Source organism: Borostomias antarcticus, assembly GCF_949987555.1.
Source record: "Borostomias antarcticus genome assembly, chromosome: 30".
In the NCBI taxonomy this organism is placed as follows: Eukaryota; Metazoa; Chordata; class Actinopteri; order Stomiiformes; family Stomiidae; genus Borostomias; species Borostomias antarcticus.
The window spans coordinates 1,003,342-1,029,437 of record NC_140263.1 but is presented as its reverse complement, the minus strand read 5'-3'; the positions used below and the strand labels follow the sequence as shown (position 1 = coordinate 1,029,437).

The following is a 26,096-nucleotide window of genomic DNA, read 5'->3' as shown; positions in this document are numbered from 1 at the left end:
ATCTATCTATCCTTCTCCCTCTCTTTCTTCTCTTTCTCTGTCTCTGTATGTCTAAAACTATCTCTGTGACTCCTTGTGTTTTTTTCTCTCTCTCTCTCGTCTCTCTCTCTCCGTCGTCTCTCTCTCTCAAAGCTGTTCAGCTGACTATATACCAAATCTGTCTTGTAAATCATTGCCCTAACTCTAGAAGCACACACTCACTCTCTCTCTCTCTCTCTCTCTCTCTCTTTCTCTCTCTCCCCCCACACACACACACCACTAGTTGGTCCTTGATAGAGACAGTCTTAAATCTTTTTTAAATTATCCCAAAAACCCGCCAACACCCTCTTACCCTGGTGTTCCTACTGTATGAAACATCTCTTAACACACATGGTTCCTCTGTCCCTGCAGTGAGGGGAGCAGGGCTGCCCTGACTGAGGATCAGTCCAGGTGTGCTGTGTGTGAGCAGATGCTGAGGGACCCAGTCCTCACCTCCTGTGGACACAGGTTCTGCAGAGCCTGCATCACTTCCTCATCTTCATCAGCAGACCACGCCTGCCCCCAGTGTAGAGAGAGACCCAGAACACCACCTGTACTGCAGCCACCCAGAGAGCAGTACGTTCAAAGAAGTGATGGAACAAGTAAGAGATTCACTTGGTAATCTGTTCTCTAACATTATTTAGATCCTCTCACCATCTGTAGAGCTTTGCCATGCATTCATCAAAAAGGTCCAAGGCACTCTTCTTGATTAAAAAGCTTTAATTATAGGCTTGTTCATCTTAGAACAGAATAAAATAAAACAGCCAACATGTTTCGGCCATGGGGCCTTCATCAGGGCGAGTTACAAACTAGAGCAAAAGTCAGTAGAAGGCCTTAATAGGCTAAGCAGACATTTGTTCAACACACAAGAGACTCAATACCTAGACTAGAGAAAAGGACAACAGGAAAATACACAAAATCAACAGCACCTGTCCTAGGTTACAGTCACATAATGAGAGAAAATAAGAAAATACATATATAATAATCATAATCAATAACCCTTGTACGCAGAAGAGAGGACTACCAAATTCCTTAAGGTAGAAGATCTATAGAAAAGAAATATCAGAAATCAAGCCTGTAGTCATATTTGCTATGAATGTTTGTATTCCTGTCAATCTAATTTCTTGTACTTCCTGTCTCTCCTTAGTTGTTAGAGGTCTCCAAAGAGCCGTAGAGGATCATAAAGCCACTTTGAAGAGGAGGTTTGAACATGTGATTGAAGGAATCATAAAGACAGGGAATGCAACCCTCCTCAACAGCATCTACACTGAGCTCTACATCACAGAGGGACAGAGTAAAGGGGTTAATAATGAACATGAGGTTTGGCAACTTGAGAGAGCATCCAGGAAACAAACCACATATGACACACCCATCAACTACAATGACATCTTCAAACCCCTGCCTGGTCAAATGAGACCCATCACACCCTGGCCTGGTCAAGAGAGACCCATCAAACCCCTGCCTGGTCAAATGAGACCCATCACACCCTGGCCTGGTCAAGAGAGACCCATCAAACCCCTGCCTGGTCAAGAGAGACTCATCACACCCCTGCCTGGTCAAGAGAGACTCATCACACCCCCGTCTGGTCAAGAGAGACCCATCACACCCCTGCCTGGTCAAGACAGACACATCACACCCCTGTCTGGTCAAGAGAGACCCATCACACCCCTGCCTGGTCAAGAGAGACCCATCAGAACTGTGCTGACTGTGGGCATCCCTGGTATAGGAAAAACCGTCTGTGTGCAGAAGTCAATCTTAGACTGGGCTGAAGGAAAGGAAAATCAAGATGTGGAAGTCATGTTTGTGCTTCCTTTCCGGGAGCTGAATTTGATTAGACATGTCCGGTACAGTTTACTCCAACTGCTGAATGTTTTCCACCCAGAACTACACATGGAAGATGCAGAGCAACTTGCTGTGTCTAAAGCCACGTTCATCTTTGATGGTCTGGATGAGAGCCGACTGCACCTAGACTTCAGAAAGAACCAGACCTGCTGTCATGTCACAGAGTCAACCTCAGTGGATGTGCTGCTGACCAACCTCATCCAGGGGAATCTGCTCCCCTCTGCTCTCCTCTGGATAACCTCCCGACCTGCAGCAGCCAATCAGATCCCTTCTGAGTGTGTTGACCGGGTGACAGAGGTACGAGGGTTCAATGATGCACAGAAGGAAGAGTACTTCATGAAGAGAATCAGTGATGAGAACCTGGCCAGAAGAATCATCTCACACATCAAGACATCAAGGAGCCTCTATATCATGTGCCACATACCAGTCTTCTCTTGGATTTCTTCCACAGTCCTTGAGCACATGCTGAGTACAGAGAAGCAAGGAGAGATGCCCAAGACCTTGACTGAGATGTACACACACTTCCTGCTCATTCAGACGAAGCTGAAGAATCAGAAGTATCGAGGGAAAAACGAGACCAACCAAAAGCTCTTGAGGGCCGACAAGAAAGTTCTCTTGAAGCTGGCAAAGCTGGCGTTTGACCATCTGGAGAAGGGCAACCTCATGTTCTATGAAGAAGACCTGAAAGAGTGCGGCCTCGATGTCCAAGAGGCAGCAGTGTTCTCAGGAGTTTGCACAGCAATCTTCAAAGAAGAGTCAGTGCGTTTTCAGAGGTCAGTCTACTGCTTTGTGCATCTGAGCATTCAGGAGTTTTTCTCAGCGGTCTACATGTACCATTGTTACGCAACCAAGAACATGGAGGTACTGGAGCACTTCTTTCAGGATGAGGAGTCTCCGGATGAGGAGCCTCTGGATGAGCTGTCTCTGAATCAGCTGCTGGAGGGGGCGGTACGCAAAGCTTTGCAGAGTGAGAATGGACACCTGGACCTTTTTGTCCGCTTCCTCCACGGCCTCTCTCTGGAGTCCAATCAGAGACTCTTACGAGGCCTGCTGCCTCAGATTGAGAGGAGTCCAAAGAGCATCCAGGAAACAAGCAGATTCCTCAAGAACAGGGGGGATGAGGAGGAGAACATCTCCCCAGACAGGTGCATCAATCTCCTCCACTGCTTGATGGAGATGAATGACCATTCAGTTCAGCAGAACATCCAAGCTTACATGCAGAAGAAGACATCAACCGAACTGACTCCAATACAGTGCTCAGCGCTGGCCTACATGCTGCAGATGTCAGAGGAGGTTCTGGATGAGCTTGACCTGACCAAATACAACACATCAGAGGAGGGGCGGAGGAGACTGATCCCAGCTGTGCAGGTCTGCAGAAAGGCTATGTAAGTATTCATCTTTCTATTGATGTGGATTCCTTAAACAGATGCTCAGACACAGTTTGGATTACTTAACAGCCATAAATCATGTAGTTTATTTAACAAAGAATAAGCATATAAATATACAATAGACATAGACAATAATGTAACAGTGATATGCCAATACAATACCATGACAGCTGCAGAGTAGCATGAAGTTGTCGTTGCGTGGACAACAGGTGTGAGCTAGCATGCTAACAAGCTAACATGCTAGGCTAAGCTAAAGCTAATGCTAGCATATGATAGTTTAAGCCATCAGGAGCTACGAGGTTAAGCGCGCAAGCTAGCTGTCCAATCCGGTGGTTCTTCTTTTATACTGTTTAGTGGGGGCTGGTCACATGACAATCTTTAGTTATGGTGAGAAGCGATGATGGCACAAAACCAGTTCAAGATTAGACCGTGGCTAGGGGACCATATCAGCTGTTGTTTGCTCCTTACTGCTGACTGAGTCTGCTGAGAATATTCTGACCTTCTATGCCCTATTTGGTATCAACGCTGGGCAGCTCATCTAAATATACACTGGTATCAGAGTCACTGTAGCCTAAGGCAAGAGTTTAACAGGTTTACTGAAATTGGTGAAGTTCTGCCCACTTCAGAACCCCCGTCTGACGGTCTCACGACTGTCACAACCAGTGAACTTCACCATTGGCTTCTAGCTTAACTCAAAAATGTCAATAAGACAACAATTAACATTAAACAATAACATTAAACAATAATTCCAGACAAAAGATGCTAACTCAAGAACACACAGAGTCAGTTTTCAAAAGAATTGTGTTTGTCATTCAGAAAACATTAGCTTGTCTGTAGGTTGGAGTAGGGAGCGAAGTCTTGCCTCTTTTGCCCTCAATTTTCAGGGTTGGCGCCAGCTTCCACTGCCTTGTCCAAATCCCACAGCCAAGACATCTCGCGAGAGAGAGATTTTCGAGAAAGGAAATCACCATTTTAGTCACACAGTTTTTAACACATTCCTTTTTTAAACTTGAAACACATAAGACTTTTTAACCAAAACAAACATAAATACAACTGACAGGACCTATTATGGTTTGTCCTGTTACAGATAAATAATGACAATATGTATGTGTGATTATTCATTAAGACAAGTCATTCTCACGGGCATGTTTTTCTGCCTCCTCGCGATGTCCGTTGAGATCCTTCCGTTCTCCTCCCCCCCCGTCCGATCCTCTGGCACCCGTCCGATCCTCTGGCACCCGTCTGATCCTCTGGCACCCGTCTGATGGTACCCATAGGAATGTCCTTTACCACCCGTCTGATCCTTTACACCCACACTCCCTGGCTAAGGAATGTCCTTTGTCCGATCAGTCCAGTAGAGTGTAGAGGGGAGACTGGGTGGACTGGGTTCCATTGAGATCCTCAGAAGATTCCTTCCTTGATGGTTTAGTTCAAAAGTCACTTTGTTCGGAGGTTACTGGAACTCATCACAGCGTAGGAGTTATTGGTTATAAGTGTACACATTTCAATCACATTTACTCAGCTTCTTCTTCTCAACAAAAACATTTGCAATTTTCCTTATTTCAATTAAAAATTAAAGTTATTATAAATCTTCAATAAATTATTGTGCAGATAAATTTCGGACCAGCACCTTGTTTGTAAATTAAATTAAAATTGATGCTTGGTTTGTGTCAAAATAAAATAATAATAATAATTATTTAAAAATTAACTTGAGTTAAAATAAACCTTGCCAAAATCAAACCCAACATTAAACCAATCCCCCCTTTTGGACACGGAATAATATCCATAATGCCGTGGACACTTAATGACATGTTTTAACTAAATCTTTCATGTAGGGGACTGCAATCAATAATTTAATTACTTAGTTGAGCATAAAGCATTGAGCACTCATAGCAGAATTATTGTCCATTCTCCTGATGTTTTAGAGCTATCTATCTTCACTGTTCTTCCTAAACCCCATTCCGCTGGCCTTCCCCTTCGTGTCCCTCTCTGAGGTCTGGCTGGGGGTAAGGCGCCATTCTCCTTTCTCCTTGCGGCATCACATTCCATGTTCCACGCACCTGAACTATAGACCTCCTTTCAGAACCCTATCGTCCAGCCGCCGGAACCCCACAGTCCAGCCGCCGTGCTCACCCGTCAATCACCTCCCCCGTCTGACGCCGGCCTCGTTGGGGTACACATTCTTTTGGCCGATGACCTCAGCATGTCTCATGGTCACACCTGGCCTTTGGGGTATGATGAAATTTCACAGAACAATGAACAGTCAATAATTTCTGACGCTCTCTACTCTACCTGCTTCTTGTAGCTGTGGCCTGTCTCCATTCACTGTACTGCCTTGACCCCGCCCCCTCTCTGTAATGGAGAGAGAGACAACATTGGTCAGCCATCACATTGTCTTTCACACAGTGGTAAATGCAGGCTATCATGAGTGAGATCTGTCAATCCTTTCTACAAGGACGATTTGTGTGCTCAACAGCTTTGTCTGAGCTTTGGTGTGTTGCTCTGGTTTGGTTCTGCCATGTTGCTCTATCTTACTTTGGATTAAATTAAAACACACAAATTAACACCACAGTATAGTACTTTGTTAGTACAGAGCTAAGATGAAAATAAAAATAAAACAATTTCAGTGATAATGATAATGATGATTGCACTTGAGTCTTAATTACCATACAGGCTGTTCATGATGGTATCCTGACCTCCATTGCTGTGCGACTGGTCTGGTTCCAAATTTATTTCTGCTGCACACAGAGACAACAGATTAACAAATTCCTTATTCAATAGTACAAGTGTATAACAACAGTGTAATATAACACTTTGTTCAATTCATCATATAGTCATTGATTTTCTCTCCAAGTACCTCTCTCTCATGGTTTCATGGTGGTAGTAGTGAGTAAAAATAGAATGATGGTGGTTTGGAAAGTTCAAATAAAAACTTCAAAAATGTAAATTATTTTAGCAAAAATTAAGCTTATAAAAACTATTTCTATTATTATAAAAAATATTCTATACAGATGTGGGAACATAAGAATGTAACTTGACCCGCGGTATTCTAACAGGCGCTTTACGGCATTCCGCACCACCGCTCGCCTGCCCATAGGGGCGCAGTAATACCACTCATTGACCCATTGCTGTAGCTCATCTCGCACATTAGATGAGCCTACCGTTCTCAAACTCCTTGTTCTCTGTCTGGTTGTAATTTAATTATTACGAACAAAGCCTATCTATTTATAGTTTCTATCTCTGTAACTGTCGCCGGGTCTATATCTGTTAACTGTCGGGACAAGTAGAAGTTTAATACATTAGGCTAACTGAGTGTTCTCATATGGAACATGGCATCAGGACGAGTAAGATGGCTAACGGAGATGACCAGAGATGTGTTTGAAATGGTTCACTCACTCCCTATTCCCTATTACCAAGGATGTATTGAGTGCGACTCATAGTGAACTACATGGGGAATGATTTAACAGTTTTGGGACACTACATGGAATGTAGTAAGATATTCATGACTCAAACAAGCAGACGCACCAATCACTGATGGCAGCAGGTTAAAATATCAGGTAGTATTCAGGTTCCATGTTTAGTTGAATGATTAATCCCATATAAATGGTTGGAATTATAATGATGTGCAAGTGTGATTTTGTCAACTTTAGTGCTGTCTGCTAATAGCAGGCTGTGAAGCTGCACGATAAGATCGTGATAGCAAGTTAGCTCACGACAGCAGCTTCCATAATATTAACGGTAGCTGTCGGTGGCTAAAAAGCAGATAGCTAACTTTACAACGATTATTCCTGTAGCTATTTTGATTTTGATGCTATTAGTTCAACTTCTGTTTCTCGGGCAGGAACGGAGACGAACTCGCATTAGCAGCAAAGCAGCTAGAGGATGATTAACATTAGCTAACTGCTTTAGCTACTGATAGCTACCGTCTTCTTCACTTCTCCTTCGGTAAAACATGACACCGTTGTGTTGTGGTATTGTGGAGGGCTTAGGCAGAAGCAGGAAGAGAAACCACTTTTGCCCCATATAAGTAAAATAATGGTCTCATAAGCATTTTTCGATTGTAAAATTGTGTTCACTTGTTTTAGTTTGCAAACATATGCAATTTTCTTAGCATATCTACTGGCTACATGATAACATAGCTTTCAAGTTTCGTGCGAGCAAGTCGTGCCTGCAAGCCAGGGAGAAATGACAGGAGACCGTGGCGGGACAAAAGTTGCATCCTGTAGAGCATTGTGATGGCTTAGAACCAGAGGGGTGCGCGAGTGACATTTGGGCAGAATGAACAGGTGAAATGAAAGCTCTCGAAGAGATCTTTCTTATGCTATTGGTCATCTTTGTATGTAGTTTTAATGTGAAAGATACATCTTGAATGCAGTCAAGACAAATTATTTTGCCTCTTAACTTTTGTCCAACCCCCTGGTTCAAGTCAATTGGATTATAGGCTATAGGCTACTTTCGTTTACAATGACGTTACCTTATGAACACAAATAGCTTAACCTATAGGCCTACATAAAAACAATAGCCTAAAACCATGTTTATTTACAATGTATTTTCTTTCATTGATAGCATGCTAATAGTTAGGGTGAGGAAAACGACGCGCATCTCTCTTTATCCCTGAGACCATCAGGCAGGCAGCTCAGGAGGTCGTTGAAGGCTATATATATTATTATGATATTATGTCTAATAATACATTCGTTGAAAGTAAAGAGAATTACATGCCAAAAAAATCAGATAGGACACACTTTGCAGCAGTGCGACTTTTGCCCCTCTCCTATGAGACTTTTGTCCCGCTCGGCAGCCTCCGTTCTCGCCCTATTTATGTTAAACTCTTATATCCTAGCACGAACATTACAGTTGATAATAGTGAAGGACATGTGCAAGTTGTTTGTCATAAAATGTGGAATCCCTCTCTTTTGTGCACACGCCCGCCCGCGACAAGAGCTGAATTGTACAGCTTTCCCCACTGCGCGCAGGACGCGTGCGTCCCCCGCTGATCCAAGCGAGAACGCAGGCGGAATATCGCTCCCCGTCTGAAACAGCCTTGACTCCTGGAATCCCAAGGTCTTTCATATTGAAATTCTCTTGATGGTCTGGGGAGTTGCGAGACCTGTTAAGGGAGTGCATCAGTCGTGAGCCTTGACAGTATACCAGCCTGCGCTGCGCTCAGCACAAAGTTGGATGAATGGATGGACTTATTGGAATCCTGGAAAATGGAATGTTAAACTCTTATATCCTAGCACGAACATTACAGTTGATAATAGTGAAGGACATGTGCAAGTTGTTTGTCATAAAATGTGGAATCTATCTCTATTAATTTTGGAGTAAATGGAATCAAACCAAAAAGTGCGACTTTTGACCCGGTTCTCCCCTACACACCAGTTAGCTAGCAACTACGTGGACACAGGCTGATCTACTATACGGAATTGGACCGAGGAGTGTTCTCATATGGAACTAGGCTAACACAGTTGTTTCAAGACCAGTAATAACGTTTGTGGTTTCATTTTTGTCCTTCTCTTGGCTATTCTTGTTGGGGTGAATTGACCAGCTGTTTCAAATCGCCCGACGAGATGCCCGCTTCTATGACTGGATCTACAGCAAACAAGCATAACAGTGCGTCATGAAGACCGACGACTTGCTACATTAAGGCCGTTTCAGACGAGGAGCGATATCCGCGCATTGTAATTAATTTTCAATGAGAGAGGCGAGCGGACAATTTGGGAGCCGCGGACAATCTGGGGCGGAGCGGCAAGCGGGCGCGACCCCGTGAAATTGTCGCGCGCGTGCTCGTTTCGTGCACACGCCCGCCCGCGACAAGAGCTGAATTGTCTTTCCCCGCTGCTCGCAGGACGCACCTGCCCCCGCTGATCCGAGCGAGAACACAGGCGGAATATCGCTCCCCGTCTGAAACGGCCTTGACTCCTGGAATCCCAAGGTCTTTCATATTGAAATTCTCTTGATGGTCTGGGGAGTTGCGAGACCTGTTAAGGGAGTGCATCAGTCGTGAGCCTTGACAGAAGGCTACCAGCCTGCGCTGCGCTCAGCACAAAGTTGGATGAATGGATGGACTTATTGGAATCCTGGAAAATGTTTATTGCGCTCTAAAATCATGAAAGCATAAATGTAAAAATGCAGCAACAGACGTAGTCTAGATGAGATGGTGGTTTAAATGAATGGCAACACGTAGCCTAGAGGAAAACATAAATTGAGACTGGGGATAATGCTGATAATCTACAGTAGGGCCTACCTCTGGCTGAGTTCATGGTTACAACCATTCATCTCTTACACATCTACTTTGGACGTTAAATCCATCCATCTATCAATCATACTAGCGAATTCAATCCAACACTTGTATGGCCGGTCATTGCAAAGCACCCGCTAACGCAGGCTACCCCCCTCCCCACGATCCAGGGCTAGGAAACCGGTTCATCCAGTTTATTTGAATCTCTGAATTTCCCTGCCAAATACCGCGAAGGTGAAATGCTGCAGCATGTGACATTTCTAACTTCCCACATCTGTACTTATTTCTAATATTTTACATCTATTTCCTTATAAAAATATAAATTATACTAAACAATTGCTTGCCCTGCTTTTTAACACTACACTAGCTAAGAGCAAACACTTATTGGGACAATATTTTTTATTAAAAATGATTTTATAATTATCTTGGCTAAATGACTTTACTGAAAATAAAACATTACTAATTTTTTCCCCTGCAGGGCACTAGATTTCCAATGAGGCTCCAGCTTGGGATGTTTTAATTTAGAATATTATTTAGCAAAAGGTATTTCACTCTCTTCCTCTTTCTTGCCCTCATGTACACACTAGGCTTTTCTTTGTCCCTCCTATACTGCTGAGTTTAAATAGTTAACTAGATTACTGCTTCTTGCTTTCCCTATAACTCAAATAATAGTCAACTCAAATAATAGTCAGTGCCTACCTTTCCATCAGGTATATACTAATAGTCACTATAGTCGTTACTACGCTTCCCCTATTACTCTATAACACTATCAGCGCCAAGCATTTGAAACTTACCAGCTTCGCTGCGGAGTGGGTCAAAAGCGCCCGCAGTCTTTAGAAAGGGAGGCTGTTATTGACACACAATGGCCGCTAGATGGCGCTCGTGTGTGTGTTTGTGACACCAAATGCGGCTGTATCGGCTTGGGCTACAAATAGATACACCTGTGTAGAAAGAAGATGGTCGTGTCTGGGACTACATTTTCCCAAGCCCTATTATCAAATAGAAAGCATATCACTGATAACACTTGAAAAATAAGAACACATTGGCGCAGTATGATGTAGGACTATTCACCTATTGAGCAAGGATAGATTGATGGATTAATTCTATGTTTACTCAGGCCCGGTCAGATTTAGCTAAGCCGCTGGGGTAGGCTTGTGTGGCAGTTTTACCACATTAGTTATAATTTTCGGAATTTGAGCTGAAAGGCATTTTTCTTAACATGTATTATGATATATAGATATATATTATACTAAATACATATATAATATTTGGGCGGGTTTTTATCGCATTGGGGGGATTTGGAGCACTCATTGGGGCTGGAGCACCAATCTGGCTATCCGGCTTGTTTACATCCGGACGTGAAGTATGTAGCAATATTCTGTGGAGGGCAGTAGAAGGAGGGCAATAGTTGCATCGACACTGCTGGAAAGCCGTAAGAAGAAGTGATTGAATACATTTTCCGCATCTTTGTTGTATTCTATTTGACATGTTCCTTTGCCTCATTTAGCACCAGCTGCAACAATCTCCTCCAAATCCGTTCTCTCCGTTAGCAGGGCTAACGTTGCACTCAGTAGCTTGTGCTTATTAGCTAGGTTTGGTAAAAAGCTTGTGCAGTGGAGGGGTTCTTATTGGGGAATTATTGGATTATGCCAGCTACCGTTAGTTCCCAAGCTTGTTTGATAACTATTCGATGCAGTCTGCCAGGCTAGTGCCTGTCGCCGTCCTGAATGAGACGGCCCCAGTTTATAGACGGCCCCAGCTTTTGTTAGCTTTTAACTTCAAATTAACGTTTTTGTGTTTTGGGGCCAACTCTTAAAATAATATAATACGGCATGCATAGCTAGCGAGAGATATGGCCCCGCATCATTTTACAACCTGTATTGTTCGACTTTGCAACTGCTTGCTTGCTAGCTAGCTTAGCTAGCCTAACGTTGGGTGTATGAAGCTGGATAGTGGCCAATTGCACCACCCTCATCCCACGATGGAGGCTATCAACTGGGTTTGGGACTTTGCCTCTCATCGCTAACTGGCAACTGTCCCGGTTGAGCTAATGGTAGGTAACGTTAGCTAGCTCAAACGTAGTTTTTTTTATTAGGCTATTATTAGCCTATCCAACCAATGTTATGTAGTTGTAGGCCTACTGCTGTATGGGTGGGGTTGGTATTTGCAGAGGGCTACAAACACAGTGTGACACATGAGCACAGTTTTCTATGCAATATAAAGGCTACTGAAAAATAAATTGACTCCAACAATAATCTGATTCAGTTAACACTTTATTTTTGAATAAGTGGCTCTTGTGGCTTAGAATAAGGGTCTGCAAGTGCAATGGGAAAATATCGACTATTCTAGTAGGCTAGAGTTTGTTCATGTTGCACATAAAAATTCAGGTATTGCTTAGCCTATATTCACATTTAGCTTCCTCAATGGGTCAAGACAATATACAATGTAAACATTTACTCAGTACAATAAATATCACAGCCAAGAATAGATGTGAAAGTTGTGATCAAGATGCATTGGACTTGGCCGGCTTGTGGATTTATAGATCTTTCAAACATTTATTTATGCTCGAGAGGCACTGAGGTTGCCCTCATTTACAGTGACGACGAGCGATCTGGCACCCAGCCAGTGCAAAACTGTCAGCTAGCAGTCTAAAACTGTCAGCTAGCAGTCTAAAACTGTCAGCTAGCAGCCTAGCCTATTTGCAAAACTGCTGCAAAAGTGGCGCCTACCATCCTAGGCTATTTGCATGTCAATATAGGCTCATTGAGAATTCTGTGAATGGTGGGGGTTGTAGTGTGAGCCTGCCCACTGACTGTGCAAAACGTTGGGTTTCAAAATGAACTAACGTTAGTGGACGAGTGTGCCTGACCAATGTGAAATTAGCAGAATCGTATTGTCTAACTCAGTAGTGGCGACCGCCCATGACTGTTGCTCTCGATTTAATTTTGTGTGTGGAAAAACGAGACAGTGCCAGTTTCCAGTGCAATGTTGTTGTTTTTTTGTTGTTGTTTTTTTAGGCTTAGCCTAGCCTAGCCTAATGTGTGGTTTAACAGCCAGTCAGCCCCGTTGTGATTTCAGATTATTCTCAATCTCACGCACCGTTCCTTCATGGATCATGAGGGTAGCCTACCTACACCGAATCCAATTCAATTGGGTGATAAGTGATACGCCGATAGGCCTATAAAAACATACATGTTCAAATAAAATGCCACATCAGATGCCACAAAGTAAACATCATCTCATCACTTAGGATAGTTGGCTGGAATAAAAGGTTGCTCCCTGTCCTTTGACATTCGCTACCAGCAAACAGACAGCTAGGCCTATTTGCATGTCAATGTAAACCAGTGGGGGTTGGGGAGGGCTACAAGGTATGGCTTGGTTAGCCTACAGCCCTACCAAGAAATGTTACTCATAGTAGTTCTTCTTCATTCTCACAGCAATTTTCTGAAGGGAGGCTTTAGCGGCTTTACAAACCCTTCTCTAGAGAGAAGCCGTCTGACTGCCTGATCCCAGCATGGTATGAGGTGAAGGACAATCTGGTCTCTGAGCTAAGGCAGGTTAGCAAGGTAGCTGGACAGCCGTCAGTCAGGACCACTACCTTACTGTAACTGTGCACTACGTCTGGGAAGGTCAGATGAAAGAGAAGGTCCTCAAGATGAGAGCCGTGTACGAGGCACAGACAGGGCATGCTGTAGCTAAGGAGATAGATGAGATCATGGAGGACTTCAGCATCCAAGAGAAGGTTGTGGCAGCCACAGTTGACAATGCCTCCAACATGGATGTTGCTATAAAGAAGCTCCACCTTGTCAAATTTGGGTGTTTCGCCCACACACTCAACATGGCAGATCAGAAGATCTACAAAATCCAAGTGTCCAACTGGGCAGCCAGGGTCCGTGCCACAGTGTCAACAGAATGGACACAGGGGACTTCAGGAAGGCAGAGGAGTTTGTGGAGCTGATGCGTTTGCTGCACACATCCACACTCTGTGTCTCCAGTGAAAGAAACCCAACCTGTGACCAGATCATTCCAATCCTCCAAAAGTTGGAGGCCCATTACACTGTGCGCCAGGGGGACTCTGCCTTCGTGATCGCCATCAAGCAGGCCATTTGGGGTGATCTCTCCAAACGCTACCAGGACAATATTATACCAGAATAGTCGGGAGATATAGGGCAACACAGGGATATCATTGTTTTTTCAATTCAAATAGAGGCATGAGTATGGCTGACACAATCCGGGGACTTTTCAGTCGCACCTCGTGTATGTATGTATGTGTATGTATATATATATATATTTATATATATAAATGAAATAGCATAGAAAAGTTAGTTAAAATAGCCAAATACATCTATAATCAAAGCCTAAAATACAATTATGTAAAATATTTTTTTTTTGTAAATTCTTGTTTTTCACTTGACTTTCCCCAAATGTAATACTGGGATGTAATAATACTGAATAATGACTACACACCACATAAACCTTCATGGAATGTCTGGAAATAAAAAGACCAAGGAAACAGGTTCTCTTTCTCCAAACTTATCATTTACTTGTAATTTTTCACTGGAATGAACAAACAAACAATGGACTTGTTACTCCATAAATTAATGAAATCAATAAATAAACCATCTCATGAAGTGTATCAAGCTATGAACAAGATATCTGATAGCAAAGCCGGTGGTCTTGAACGCATCTCAGCAGAACCAACTAGGATGGAAACTGGCGTGGATAACGTGGCTGGTGTGTGCTTCTCTTTTCTGAAAAAAACAAAACAGAGAAACAACATTAATGATGAATTAGATTTATAAAGCGCCTTTCAATACACCCAAGGACGCTTTACAAGAACAGAGAAGACCAATGAGACAAAACAACAGGCAGGACTAACAACACAGGGTAAGCTAACTGAGTAGGTAAACTGGCCAACTATGGGCCAAAGGCCTGGGCCTGGGCACGCGCACACACACACACACACACACACACGTGTGCATACTCTAGTAGAGCACTGGCAAAACAGACATTTACTGGCAAATTAAACATTCATTGTTGGATAGAAAGATGTATATTTTGCAGGACATAAATCATTATGCCTACTTTAGATTTGGTTTTGACTGAAACAAGAAGTTGCCGCACTTTGGAGAAGCACAGCCGCGCCTAGGCCGGATTCATAGTCGACGCAGACAACATAAGCGCAAGCTTCGCAAGGCCACGCAAGATGGAGTGCGCACCAATGATGTTTCCATGACGAAGGCTGTAAACAGGAGTAGACCGGCTTGAGATGTAAACAAGACGTAAACATGAACACCTGTTGCTCATAGCACTAGTGCTTATTTATGTCTCTTGTCCTCTTATTTCGGTTATTAAAGTTATAATATTTCAGTTATTCAGTCCCTCATCACCTTTGCGCTAGCTCGCTAGCAAACTCGATAGCTAGCTCGCACTCCACTGGAGAGTCAAGTAAACAAACAGTGCGCCCACACAGTGCACAGCGCATCTGACTACGGGGTCTTTTTTAGGTCAAACATCCGTCCGAGAACGGGCAGTTTCACACAACAACTGGAGCGCCCTCTATAAATCGGTTGTGACCGCTCCGAAAACACCTCTTCAGGAGGGTCTCGGAGCGGCTGTTTTAGTGCGCACTTGTCTGCTATTGTTGTCTTCACACAGGCCCATACAGAGCGCTCTCAGGCCCAAAGCTCGTTTGGTGCGCACAAAACTATATGTGTGAAACCACCCTAAGTTACTCCCTTTACGAACAAATATAATGAGCGGATATTTATTCTTGATAAGTTCATGAGGTAACTTCAATCAATCAATCAAAGCTTTATTTGTATAGCGCATTTCATATCCAGAGGCAACACAATGCGCTTTACAGAGAACAAGGGAGGTGGGCATACGACCCACTCTCTACATATTCCAGAGGGAAGCAAAAAAACAGTAATCACCCGGGGGCCAGATAAGTGAGCTGTAAAAATTCTTCCCTGACCCCTCTCAATAAGGCGATCGAGCAAGCTCCAGGAGTATGTTTGTCTACCGGCTAAGAACATTTATGAAACAATACATTGCATTAAATAACATTTCAGAGTGAGAGAGGCTAAAAGCATCATAGGAGAGAGAATATTCTACGGACATGCTACATCATCCACAGTAGACACAGGGTATCTATCGGACTTCGGGAGGTCTGCTGGTGACAGTGGGGCATCCACTGGACCTGGTTAGAAGATAGGAGGGAGAGAGAGAGGCAGAGCAGGGTTAACTTACAGTAGGATTGATCATTTTGTGTGCATAAACAGTGGCTAAGCATAAAACATAAACAAACAGAGCTAGCTAACATACAGTGCTAACATAAACAGTGCTAGCTAACATAAGCAGTCGGCAACATTACAGTAACGTCAAAATTACCGGTAAGAATGGGCTAACGTTAGCGAAGCTAGCCAAACTTACATCATCGACGAGATCCAAATTGTTGTCACGTCTCTAAATCCCCCAAGCTCCTCTTCTGATGAACTGGACTCAAAGACAGCCTCTAAAACCTCAGCACATCTCCTGTTTTTTGTTTGTTTGCTCATTTTATCTCCTCCGGTAGATAAAATAAGTTCAGGTAACGTTAGCCCAGCCGGATTCAAAACATCCTCCCTAGTTGTTTGCAAACCAAATGGCCCAGGTTTATCCAATGGGGGGCTCTCTTGATAAAAAGTGGTGAATAATGTGGATGGTCATTGGTTTATTATGTCTGAGACTGATAGACAGCTGAATCCATGGGGAAAGCTCCAACCAATGGAGATTCAGAGAAGGCGGCGAAGGATGCCTTCAGGAACCAATCATAAACTCTGTAAATCTCAAGACACGAAACAGACGTCTTATACACAAAACAACGGTGTAAAATTATGTATATGATTTCTGTGCGTGTTGATATGGCTGAAAAATCTATAAAAACGTACAACGCCCGCGCCACAGCGGGCGCAGACTCCAGAGGGATAAAGCACAGTTCTTTTTACTCACACCAATGCTCCTATATAATTATAATTATATTATACTCCCAGTTATATTATATATTTGCTTTGTCCAGATTGCCAGTTGAACAAAAACGACCCAAGTGCCAAGTGCAACATTGTAACATATTATTCCCTGAACCGATGCAAACGATCTAGAGGGTTGAATAGCCTGCACCCCTAGTAATTTTGCATTCATTCACTAGCCTACATAAGCATTCACATCCATACACGTAAGGGTGTGTTTTCAAGACATTTACAACATTTCAAAATTCAACATTTGCATCATAGACTATTGAGTGCTATTCGTTTGAGGACATTTGACCTGTGTGGAGCTGATAGCATACGTTTTGAGATTAAACAGTTGTATCTTAATGAGCCATTGTGTGAGTGTAACCTTTTGCATTCATTGTTGAAGTCACATATAGTCTACCACAAAAATATTATTGCTGTGCACATTCTTATATCCATATGTAAGGATGGATTATTCATTCAACCTTGATTCCTATAAAAAACAAAAACATATTGATGAACCTAGGCGACATCTGCTGGGAGAAAGTAGTATTGCAGCCCAAAAGTAAGGTAAAAAAAGATGGCTGACCGGCTTTTAGCCAGAATTTCCCCCCAAAATGAACAAACTACCTTTTCCTGGTGGGATTTCGAAGTTTCAAAAACACTGACACGTAAAACGCACATATCTAGGAAAAGTCATGAAAGCAGGGCGCTGTAACTTTAACGGTTGCAGAGAATTATTTTTTAATGTAGTTGCATGGGTCACCTTGAACCACCCTCAGCTATTCTAGTGTTAATAGCAAATTCCAGTCTGGTTAAGCATGTTACTTGGTTAATTGGCTACTCACTTAAAGCTCACCTGATCCTCTCTTACTTCAGTGTGGTCATGATGTATATATTCAGGATATTTAAAATTGCAGTTTACAATAGTTTAATATCATAATTAACTAACAACTGACCATAAGTCTGTGTTGTACTTTACCATATTGTTTCCTGTAGTCTCTCTTAAGTAGACTTACAGTATACTCTGAGAGAGAGAGAGAGAGAGAGCAGGGGGGGGGCTCGCCTGTGCCTGTGCTGTTCTATTAATAGCTTCTTGGTGCCTTGGCAGGAAGACTTCTGCTCCCGCCAGCCTCTCCTCTCTCATCTCACTCACATCTTAAGGCAATGAGGAAAGCACCTTTTAAAACGTTATTTTAGCATTAATTACAAATTTCACTTGCTCTTGGTTAGCCGTACCACTTTTTAAATGTATTACATTATATTATTAGCTTCAAATTTTATCAAGACTAATCAAACTTTCTGTAAGTCAATTATAATAGTCAGAGTCAGTATAAATAATATTTTCCTCATCTCCAAACTCTGGTCTCCTCTCAATCGTTATTTTAGCTCTTTCCAGACCAGCTGGCTTTTTATTACATGATTAAGTTTCAGCACGTTAGCATAGCTGTAGCGCTTAGCATTTTAAGCATTGCTACAGTACATTAGCACATTAGCTCACAAACAGCATTAACAACGGTTAGGGACTCCTATTTTTTTTCCAGGTCTATTATAATCATAACTTTGGCTTTTATTACCTATTGTTCTTTTTTGGAGACAATCCAGTTTCTAGTTGCATTCACTGTCGTTTAAGTTACATAACCCACGCTCCACTCCTGTTCCAAATTCCCTGTCTCATTTTTAATGACGTGGTCTTGTGGTTATAAATACCAATTCTGTACTGTTCCTGTACTGTTCCTTTTGCTTTTATATGGCTGCAACTTCCTGTGTTATCCTGAAATTCAGCGCCTCACGTTTAATACATTCTTTTTTTCCCCAGAATCGTATTTTCTTCTCCCTTTCTTTTTATTTTGCAGCCAGAGATTCTTTAAGGTTCTGCAGTTTAACCCTTCGAAAAGACCAGGAAGTTACAACCAAGATTTTCACCCAAAATTTAGGTCGAACGCTAGGGCGGGATATTCCCAACCTGGCTCCAAGCCAGCGGTCCACTCCACACAACTCAATGTTCTCATTATCACTCGTTCCTAAGGGTATCTATTACACTTATTCCAATGTCTCTCAATCGTCCAATCAAACGGGAGATAACAGTTCTGACTGCTCGCCAGACACTTGGTCATTCATACCTCTGACTGGCGTCCATTTGTATGTTGCCTTAGTGATTCAACAACAATTGTCTTAGTTCTGTGGTTCCCTTATTGGTGTGATACGTCATTAACATGAGTGTGCTACATCATTCATGGCTTTTATCCAAAATGGTTTAGCAATTTTATCGTAAATTTAGATCAGATTCTGTATTGGTAAGCTACACAGGCTTCTGGGAGCTGTTTCTAAGCAATTTATCTGCACAGAATCAATTAAAACCAAGCAAGACTGTCTTACCTTGGTTTGCAGTGCTCAGTGCAGACAAGTGTTACTAAAACCCCTTACCCCTTACTAAAACAGTTCCCTGTGTTACTAAAACCCCTTACCCCTTACTAAAACAGTTCCCTGTGTTACTAAAACTGTTACGGCTCGCATGCCCTCGCCTCCACAACCGTCTCCCTCTCTCCCCTCTGGGTCCGCTGCGCGCTCGGGGCGTCCTACGCGCTCTACCGCACGTCGCATCAGCACGGGCATACAACGCTCTGGCTCTCCGGAGTTTCCCCCCACTGCCGGGCGTTCCCCGTCTCCGGCCAGCTCCGCGGACTCGGCAGTCTCCTCCCTCTCCGGTGACGAAGAATCGGATCCCGACATGCCCAGCACATCGGCCCGTGCGCAAAGACAAGAACGGCGCGCTCGTCTCCGACGATGACGCTGGCGCGGCTCTACTCACCGGTTCCCAATTATCATCACCACACCTGTCCCTCGTTCTGCAATCACCTTCAACCTCTACAAAAACCTGGTCTACACTCCACTCATCGCCAGATCTTACCATAATACTCTTGTGGTAAAGTATAGCCTAAGCCTACAATCTCCTTACCCGTATTTTGTAGTGTTTTTTCCCGTTCCCGTTTGTGATTACTCTCACTCACCCTGCCTCCCCTCCTCATCTCTCCAGTTCCTGCCTGACCCACGTCTGTACGATTACCCCGCTCCTGCCTGACCACCGCCTGTACGACCCCGCTCCTGCCTGACCATCGCCTGTACGACAACCCCGCTCCTGCCTGAACATCGCCTGTACGACAACGCTCCTGCCTGACCATCGCCTGTACGACAACCCCGCTCCTGCCTGAACATCGCCTGTACGACAACCCCGCTCCTGCCTGACCATCGCCTGTACGACAACCCCGCTCCTGCCTGACCATCGCCTGTACGACAACCGCTCCTGCCTGACCATCGCCTGTACGACTACCACGCTCCTGCCTGACCATCGGCTGTACGACTACCACATCCCCCTTTTTGATCTCATTAAATCGCCCCTCCGGGCTTTACCGTTCCTTGCCTCCTCCTTTCCTGTTGCGCCTGGGTCCCAAAACCAAACCCACACAGTAAGATCTGGCCAGTTTGGACCCAGCCAACATGGAGGAGAGACCTGCACCTCCTGGACCACTCCAAGCCCTCCAACGGACCCAAGCTGAGCAACTGCAGCAGGTATCCGACCTGGTCACCGCGCTCAGTGCCCGCCTGGCTCCGTTCCTGAACCCCACCGCTCCACCAAACCGGGAGCCCCATCTCGCCTCCCCGGCCCCCTACGACGGGACATTCACCCTCTGCCGGGAGTTCCTCATGCAGTGTGAGTACGTGTTTGATCTCCAGCCAAGCATGTACTCGACTGCGTCAGCTCGCATAGCTTACATCGCTAACCTAACCACGGGACGGGCTCGCCGCTGGGTCATGGCGGGTCGCGAAGGCGCAGCTGCCTACATGCAGGACTACACAGCCTTCGTGGCAGAATTCAGGACTGTGTTCGACCACGACGTCCACGGACAGGACGCGGACGCTGCTCTCTCCGCCCTCACCCAGGGTTCCAGCTCAGTAGCGGACTACGCCACGGAGTTCCGCATCCTCGCTGCCCGTTGCTCCTGGAACGAGTCTGCCCTGTACAGCGCCTTCCGACGGGGCCTGGGGGACGCCATGAAGGACAGCCTGGCTGGAGGAGACAGACCAGCGACCCTGAGCCAACTCGTCTCCCTCTCCATAGCCATAGACGAGCGCCACCGGGAACGCAGGCGCGAGCGGGCGCACCAACATCACAGCGCACCCAGACCGTCTCCGCCTCCCTCTGCCGGACTCTCTCGGCCTGCCCCGGCCTCCCTCGCCCCCCCAAACACCGCTGGAGAGGAACCCATGCAACTGGGTTGGACCCGACTGACCCCTGCAGAGCGTGAGCACCGGGAACAGAACGGACTGTGCATTTACTGCGCTAGCCCAGCGCACGCCGTCGACTCCTGTCCCTCTGCACCTCCCAGGGCGGCAAAAAGAGTAGGCTCACTCGCCAGGGGGTACCGAGTAAGCCGGCTTATCCATCCCCAATCCCGGACCCGTGCCGCCAGGTTCACTGTCACCCTCGCCTGGCAGGGGCACACGCTCTCCGTCCCTGCTCTCATCGACTCCGGTGCTGACGAGAGCTTCGTGGACGTCCAGTTCGCCCACAAAGCGGCGCTCCCCATCTCCCCTCTGGAGAGGCCCCTCTCGGCCTTCGCTCTGGATGGCCATCCTATGGGTCCCATTACTCACCGGACCCTGCCCCTCACCCTCACAGCCTCGGGAAACCACGTGGAGAACATCCGCCCCTTTGTCATCCACTCTCCCGACGCTCCGTTCATCCTGGGAAGGCCCTGGCTGGAACTCCATACCCCTCATGTCTGCTGGAGCTCGGGGCACATCCTCAGCTGGAGCACCGCCTGCCACGCCCGCTGCCTCCGAGCTGCTCAGACCTCCACTCGGGTTGACCGGCCCCGTCCCGCTCCTCCGGACCTCTCCACGGTCCCTTCGATGTACCACGACCTCGGAGAGGCCTTCAGTAAGGAGCGCGCCCGCACACTCCCCCCTCATCGACCCTACGACTGCGCCATCGAGCTCCACCCTGGCGCCCCTCTCCCAGCCAGTCGTCTCTACAACCTCTCCCTCCCGGAGAAAGCAGCCATGGACACCTACATCTCCGAGTGCTTGGCCGAGGGTCTCATCCGACCATCTCGATCCCAGGTGGCAGCGGGGTTCTTCTTCGTCAAGAAGAAGGGAGGAGATCTGAGGCCGTGCATCGACTACAGGCTGCTCAATAACATCACGGTTAAAAATAAATATCCACTCCCCCTCATGAGCTCCAACTTCGAGCCCCTCATCGGTGCCACCATCTTCACCAAGTTGGATCTCAGGAACGCTTATCACCTGGTGCGTATCCGTGAGGGGGACGAATGGAAGACCGCCTTCAAGACCTCCCGTGGCCACTACGAGTACCTCGTCATGCCCTTCGGCCTCACCAACGCCCCCGCCGTCTTCCAGGCGCTGATGAACGACGTGCTCAGGGACATGCTGGACGTCTTTGTGGTCCTTTACCTGGACGACATCCTGGTATTCTCCAGGAGCGCTGAGGAGCACGTCCAGCATGTCCGCATGGTCATCCAGCGTCTCCGGGAGAACCGCCTCTATATCAAGGCGGAGAAGTGCACTTTTCACTCCTCGTCAGTGGAGTTCCTGGGGCTCATTGTGGAGGGAGGCCTGACGCGACCCGACCCCCGCAAGATCAAGACCGTGGTCGAATGGCCTCAACCCACGACCCGGAGACAACTTCAGAGCTTCCTTGGCTTCGCCAACTTTTACCGCCGTTTTATACGGGACTACAGCCGGGTAGCAGCTCCCCTCACCCACCTCACCTCATCCCTGCGTCCGTTCCTTTGGACACCGGCTGCCAGCGCTGCCTTCTCCGCGCTCAAGAAGTGCTTCACCACCGCCCCGGTCCTTCTCCATCCTGACCCCTCCAGGCAGTTCGTGGTCGAGGTGGACGCATCGGACACAGGCATCGGTGCTGTTCTGTCCCAGCGGTCAGGGGAGGACCAGAAGTTGCACCCCTGTGCCTTCCTCTCCCGCCGGTTCTCCCCAGCGGAGGTGAATTACGACATCGGGAACAGAGAGTTGTTGGCGGTGGTGGGGGCCTTGGAGGAGTGGCGCCACTGGCTTGAGGGCGCCGAACACACCACCCTCGTCTGGTCAGACCATAAGAACCTGACCTTCATCCGGGCGGCCAAGCGCCTCAACTCCCGCCAGGCGCGGTGGTCCCAGTTCCTCGGGAGGTTTGATTTCACCCTCACCTTCCGGCCCGGCTCCCGCAACGCCAAGGCCGACGCGCTGTCCCGCCTCCACGCGCCCGAGGCGCCCCCCCGCGGAGCCTGAGTCCATCCTGCCGGTCTCGCGTGTCATAGGGGTGGTCACGATGAACATCGAGGCAGTGGTGAGGCAGGCCCAACGCGCCCAACCCAGTCCGGCCAACGTTCCTCCTCGCAGGCTCTTCGTGCCTGACTCGGTCCGGTCCCGGGTGCTCCAGTGGGGCCATGCCAGCCGGTTTGCGTGCCATCCCGGGGTTCACCGCACCTTCTCCTTCCTGAGCCGACGGTTCTGGTGGCCCTCCATGAGGTCCGACGTCCGGGAGTTTGTGGTCGCCTGTCCCGTCTGCTCCCGCAGCAAGGCGTCCCACCAGCCCCCGGCTGGCCTCCTGCGTCCTCTCCCGGTCCCCAGCCGTCCCTGGTCCCACATCGCCCTGGACTTCATCACCGGTCTTCCCCCCTCCAGGGGCAACACGGTCATCCTCACCGTGGTGGACCGGTTCTCCAAGGCGGTCCATCTGGTGGCGCTCCCCAAGCTCCCGTCCTCTGCGGAGACAGCTGAACTCCTCGTCCAACATGTCTACCGGCTCCACGGTCTCCCCGGAGACATTGTCTCGGACCGTGGGCCTCAATTCACCTCCCAGGTCTGGAGGGCCTTCTGCAAGGAGATCGGCGCCACCATCAGCCTCTCCTCTGGCTACCACCCGCAGACCAACGGCCAGGCCGAACGGGCCAACCAGAGCCTGGAGTCCGCTCTCCGCTGTGTGTCAGCTCTCCACCCCACCTCCTGGAGCAAGGACCTACCCTGGGTCGAATACTCCCTCAATGCCCTGACCAGCGCTGCCACTGGCAGGTCTCCGTTCGAGTCATCCCTCGGGTACCAGCCCCCGCTGTTCTCTCTCCAGGAGTCGGAGGCCTCCGTCCCCTCCGTCCAGGCCCACCTCAGCCGCTGTCGCCGTGTCTGGAGGGAGGTCCGCAGGGCCCTGCTCCGCTCCAACGAGCGCTCCTGCCGCGGTGCCAACCGCCGCCGCACTCCTGCTCCGGCGTATCGGTCCGGTCAACGTGTCTACCTCTCCACTGCTGATCTTCCGCTCCAGGTCCCCTCCAAGAAGCTGGCTCCGCGCTTCGTTGGGCCCTTCGAGATCGACCGTGTCCTGAACCCGGCTGCGGTACGTCTTAAGCTCCCTGCTTCCATGCGGGTACACCCTGTATTCCATGTGTCCAAGATCAAACCTGTCTCCTCGAGTCCTCTCATGCCTTCTGCCCCAGCTCCTCCGCCTCCCCAGATGGTCGACGGGCATCCCCAGTGGACGGTTCGGCGGCTGCTGAAGGTGCGCCGCCGGGGTCGGGGGTTCCAATACCTGGCGGATTGGGAGGGGTACGGCCCCGAGGAGTGCAGCTGGATCTCCAGGCAGCTCATTATGGACCCGTCTCTCCTCCGGGACTTCTACCGGGCCCATCCTGACGCCCCCGGTCGGTCGCCAGGTGGCTCCCCTCGGGGGGGGGGTCCTGTTACGGCTCGCATGCCCTCGCCTCCACAACCGTCTCCCTCTCTCCCCTCTGGGTCCGCTGCGCGCTCGGGGCGTCCTACGCGCTCTACCGCACGTCGCATCAGCACGGGCATACAACGCTCTGGCTCTCCGGAGTTTCCCCCCACTGCCGGGCGTTCCCCGTCTCCGGCCAGCTCCGCGGACTCGGCAGTCTCCTCCCTCTCCGGTGACGAAGAATCGGATCCCGACATGCCCAGCACATCGGCCCGTGCGCAAAGACAAGAACGGCGCGCTCGTCTCCGACGATGACGCTGGCGCGGCTCTACTCACCGGTTCCCAATTATCATCACCACACCTGTCCCTCGTTCTGCAATCACCTTCAACCTCTACAAAAACCTGGTCTACACTCCACTCATCGCCAGATCTTACCATAATACTCTTGTGGTAAAGTATAGCCTAAGCCTACAATCTCCTTACCCGTATTTTGTAGTGTTTTTTCCCGTTCCCGTTTGTGATTACTCTCACTCACCCTGCCTCCCCTCCTCATCTCTCCAGTTCCTGCCTGACCCACGTCTGTACGATTACCCCGCTCCTGCCTGACCACCGCCTGTACGACCCCGCTCCTGCCTGACCATCGCCTGTACGACAACCCCGCTCCTGCCTGAACATCGCCTGTACGACAACGCTCCTGCCTGACCATCGCCTGTACGACAACCCCGCTCCTGCCTGAACATCGCCTGTACGACAACCCCGCTCCTGCCTGACCATCGCCTGTACGACAACCCCGCTCCTGCCTGACCATCGCCTGTACGACAACCGCTCCTGCCTGACCATCGCCTGTACGACTACCACGCTCCTGCCTGACCATCGGCTGTACGACTACCACATCCCCCTTTTTGATCTCATTAAATCGCCCCTCCGGGCTTTACCGTTCCTTGCCTCCTCCTTTCCTGTTGCGCCTGGGTCCCAAAACCAAACCCTCACAAAAACCCCTTACCCCTTACTAAAACAGTTCCCTGTGTTACTAAAACCCCTTACCCCTTACTAAAACAGTTCCATGTGTTACTAAAACCCCTTACCCCTTACTAAAACAGTTCCCTGAGTTACTAAAACCCCTTACCCCTTACTAAAACAGTTCCCTGTGTTACTAAAACCCCTTACCCCTTACTAAAACAAGTCCCTGTGTTACTAAAACCCCTTACCCCTTACTAAAACAGTTCCCTGTGTTACTAAACCCCTTACCCCTTACTAAAACAGTTCCCTGTGTTACTAAACCCCCTTACCCCTTACTAAAACAGTTCCCTGTGTTACTAAAACCCCTTACCCCTTACTAAAACAGTTCCCTGTGTTACCAAACCCCCTTACCCCTTACTAAAACAGTTCCCTGTGTTACTAAAACCCCTTACCCCTTACTAAAACAGTTCCCTGTGTTACTAAAGCCCCTTACCCCTTACTAAAACAGTTCCCTGTGTTACTAAAACCCCTTACACCTTACTAAAACAGTTCCCTGTGTTACTAAAACCCCTTAGCCCTTACTTAAACAGTTCCCTGTGTTGCTAAACCCCCTTACCCCTTACTAAAACAGTTCCCTGTGTTACTAAACCCCTTACCCCTTACTAAAACAGTTCCCTGTGTTACTAAAACCCCTTACCCCTTACTAAAACAGTTCCCTGTGTTACTAAAACCTCTTACCCCTTACTAAAACAGTGTAATTATATTTGGCCCGCGAGGCAATACCAAATGACTACTAGAGCTGGCCCGCCAGTATTATACAGCGCATTCACCGCTAATACTACAAATCCCATAATGCTCTGCTGTTGTTTTGGCGCGTCAATAGGCTCTGTGCACCAGCTTCACTACTTCCTGAAAGTCACTTGGCTTCTTAT

At 47.6% G+C, this 26,096-nt stretch overlaps 1 protein-coding gene across 1 annotated transcript in view; it reads left to right on the top strand.

The window, feature by feature from the left end:
* The window catches only part of LOC311327087 (uncharacterized protein), a gene marked incomplete at both ends in the record, with an annotated part of 168,751 nt that overhangs the window by 51,707 nt on the left and 90,948 nt on the right, over window positions 1-26,096 (top strand). Inside the window, one exon of the mRNA XM_084460110.1 lies at window positions 1,644-3,245. Within this exon, the coding sequence (XP_084316236.1) occupies window positions 1,644-3,245 (1,602 nt within the window). The remainder of the gene's footprint in view (window positions 1-1,643; window positions 3,246-26,096) is intronic.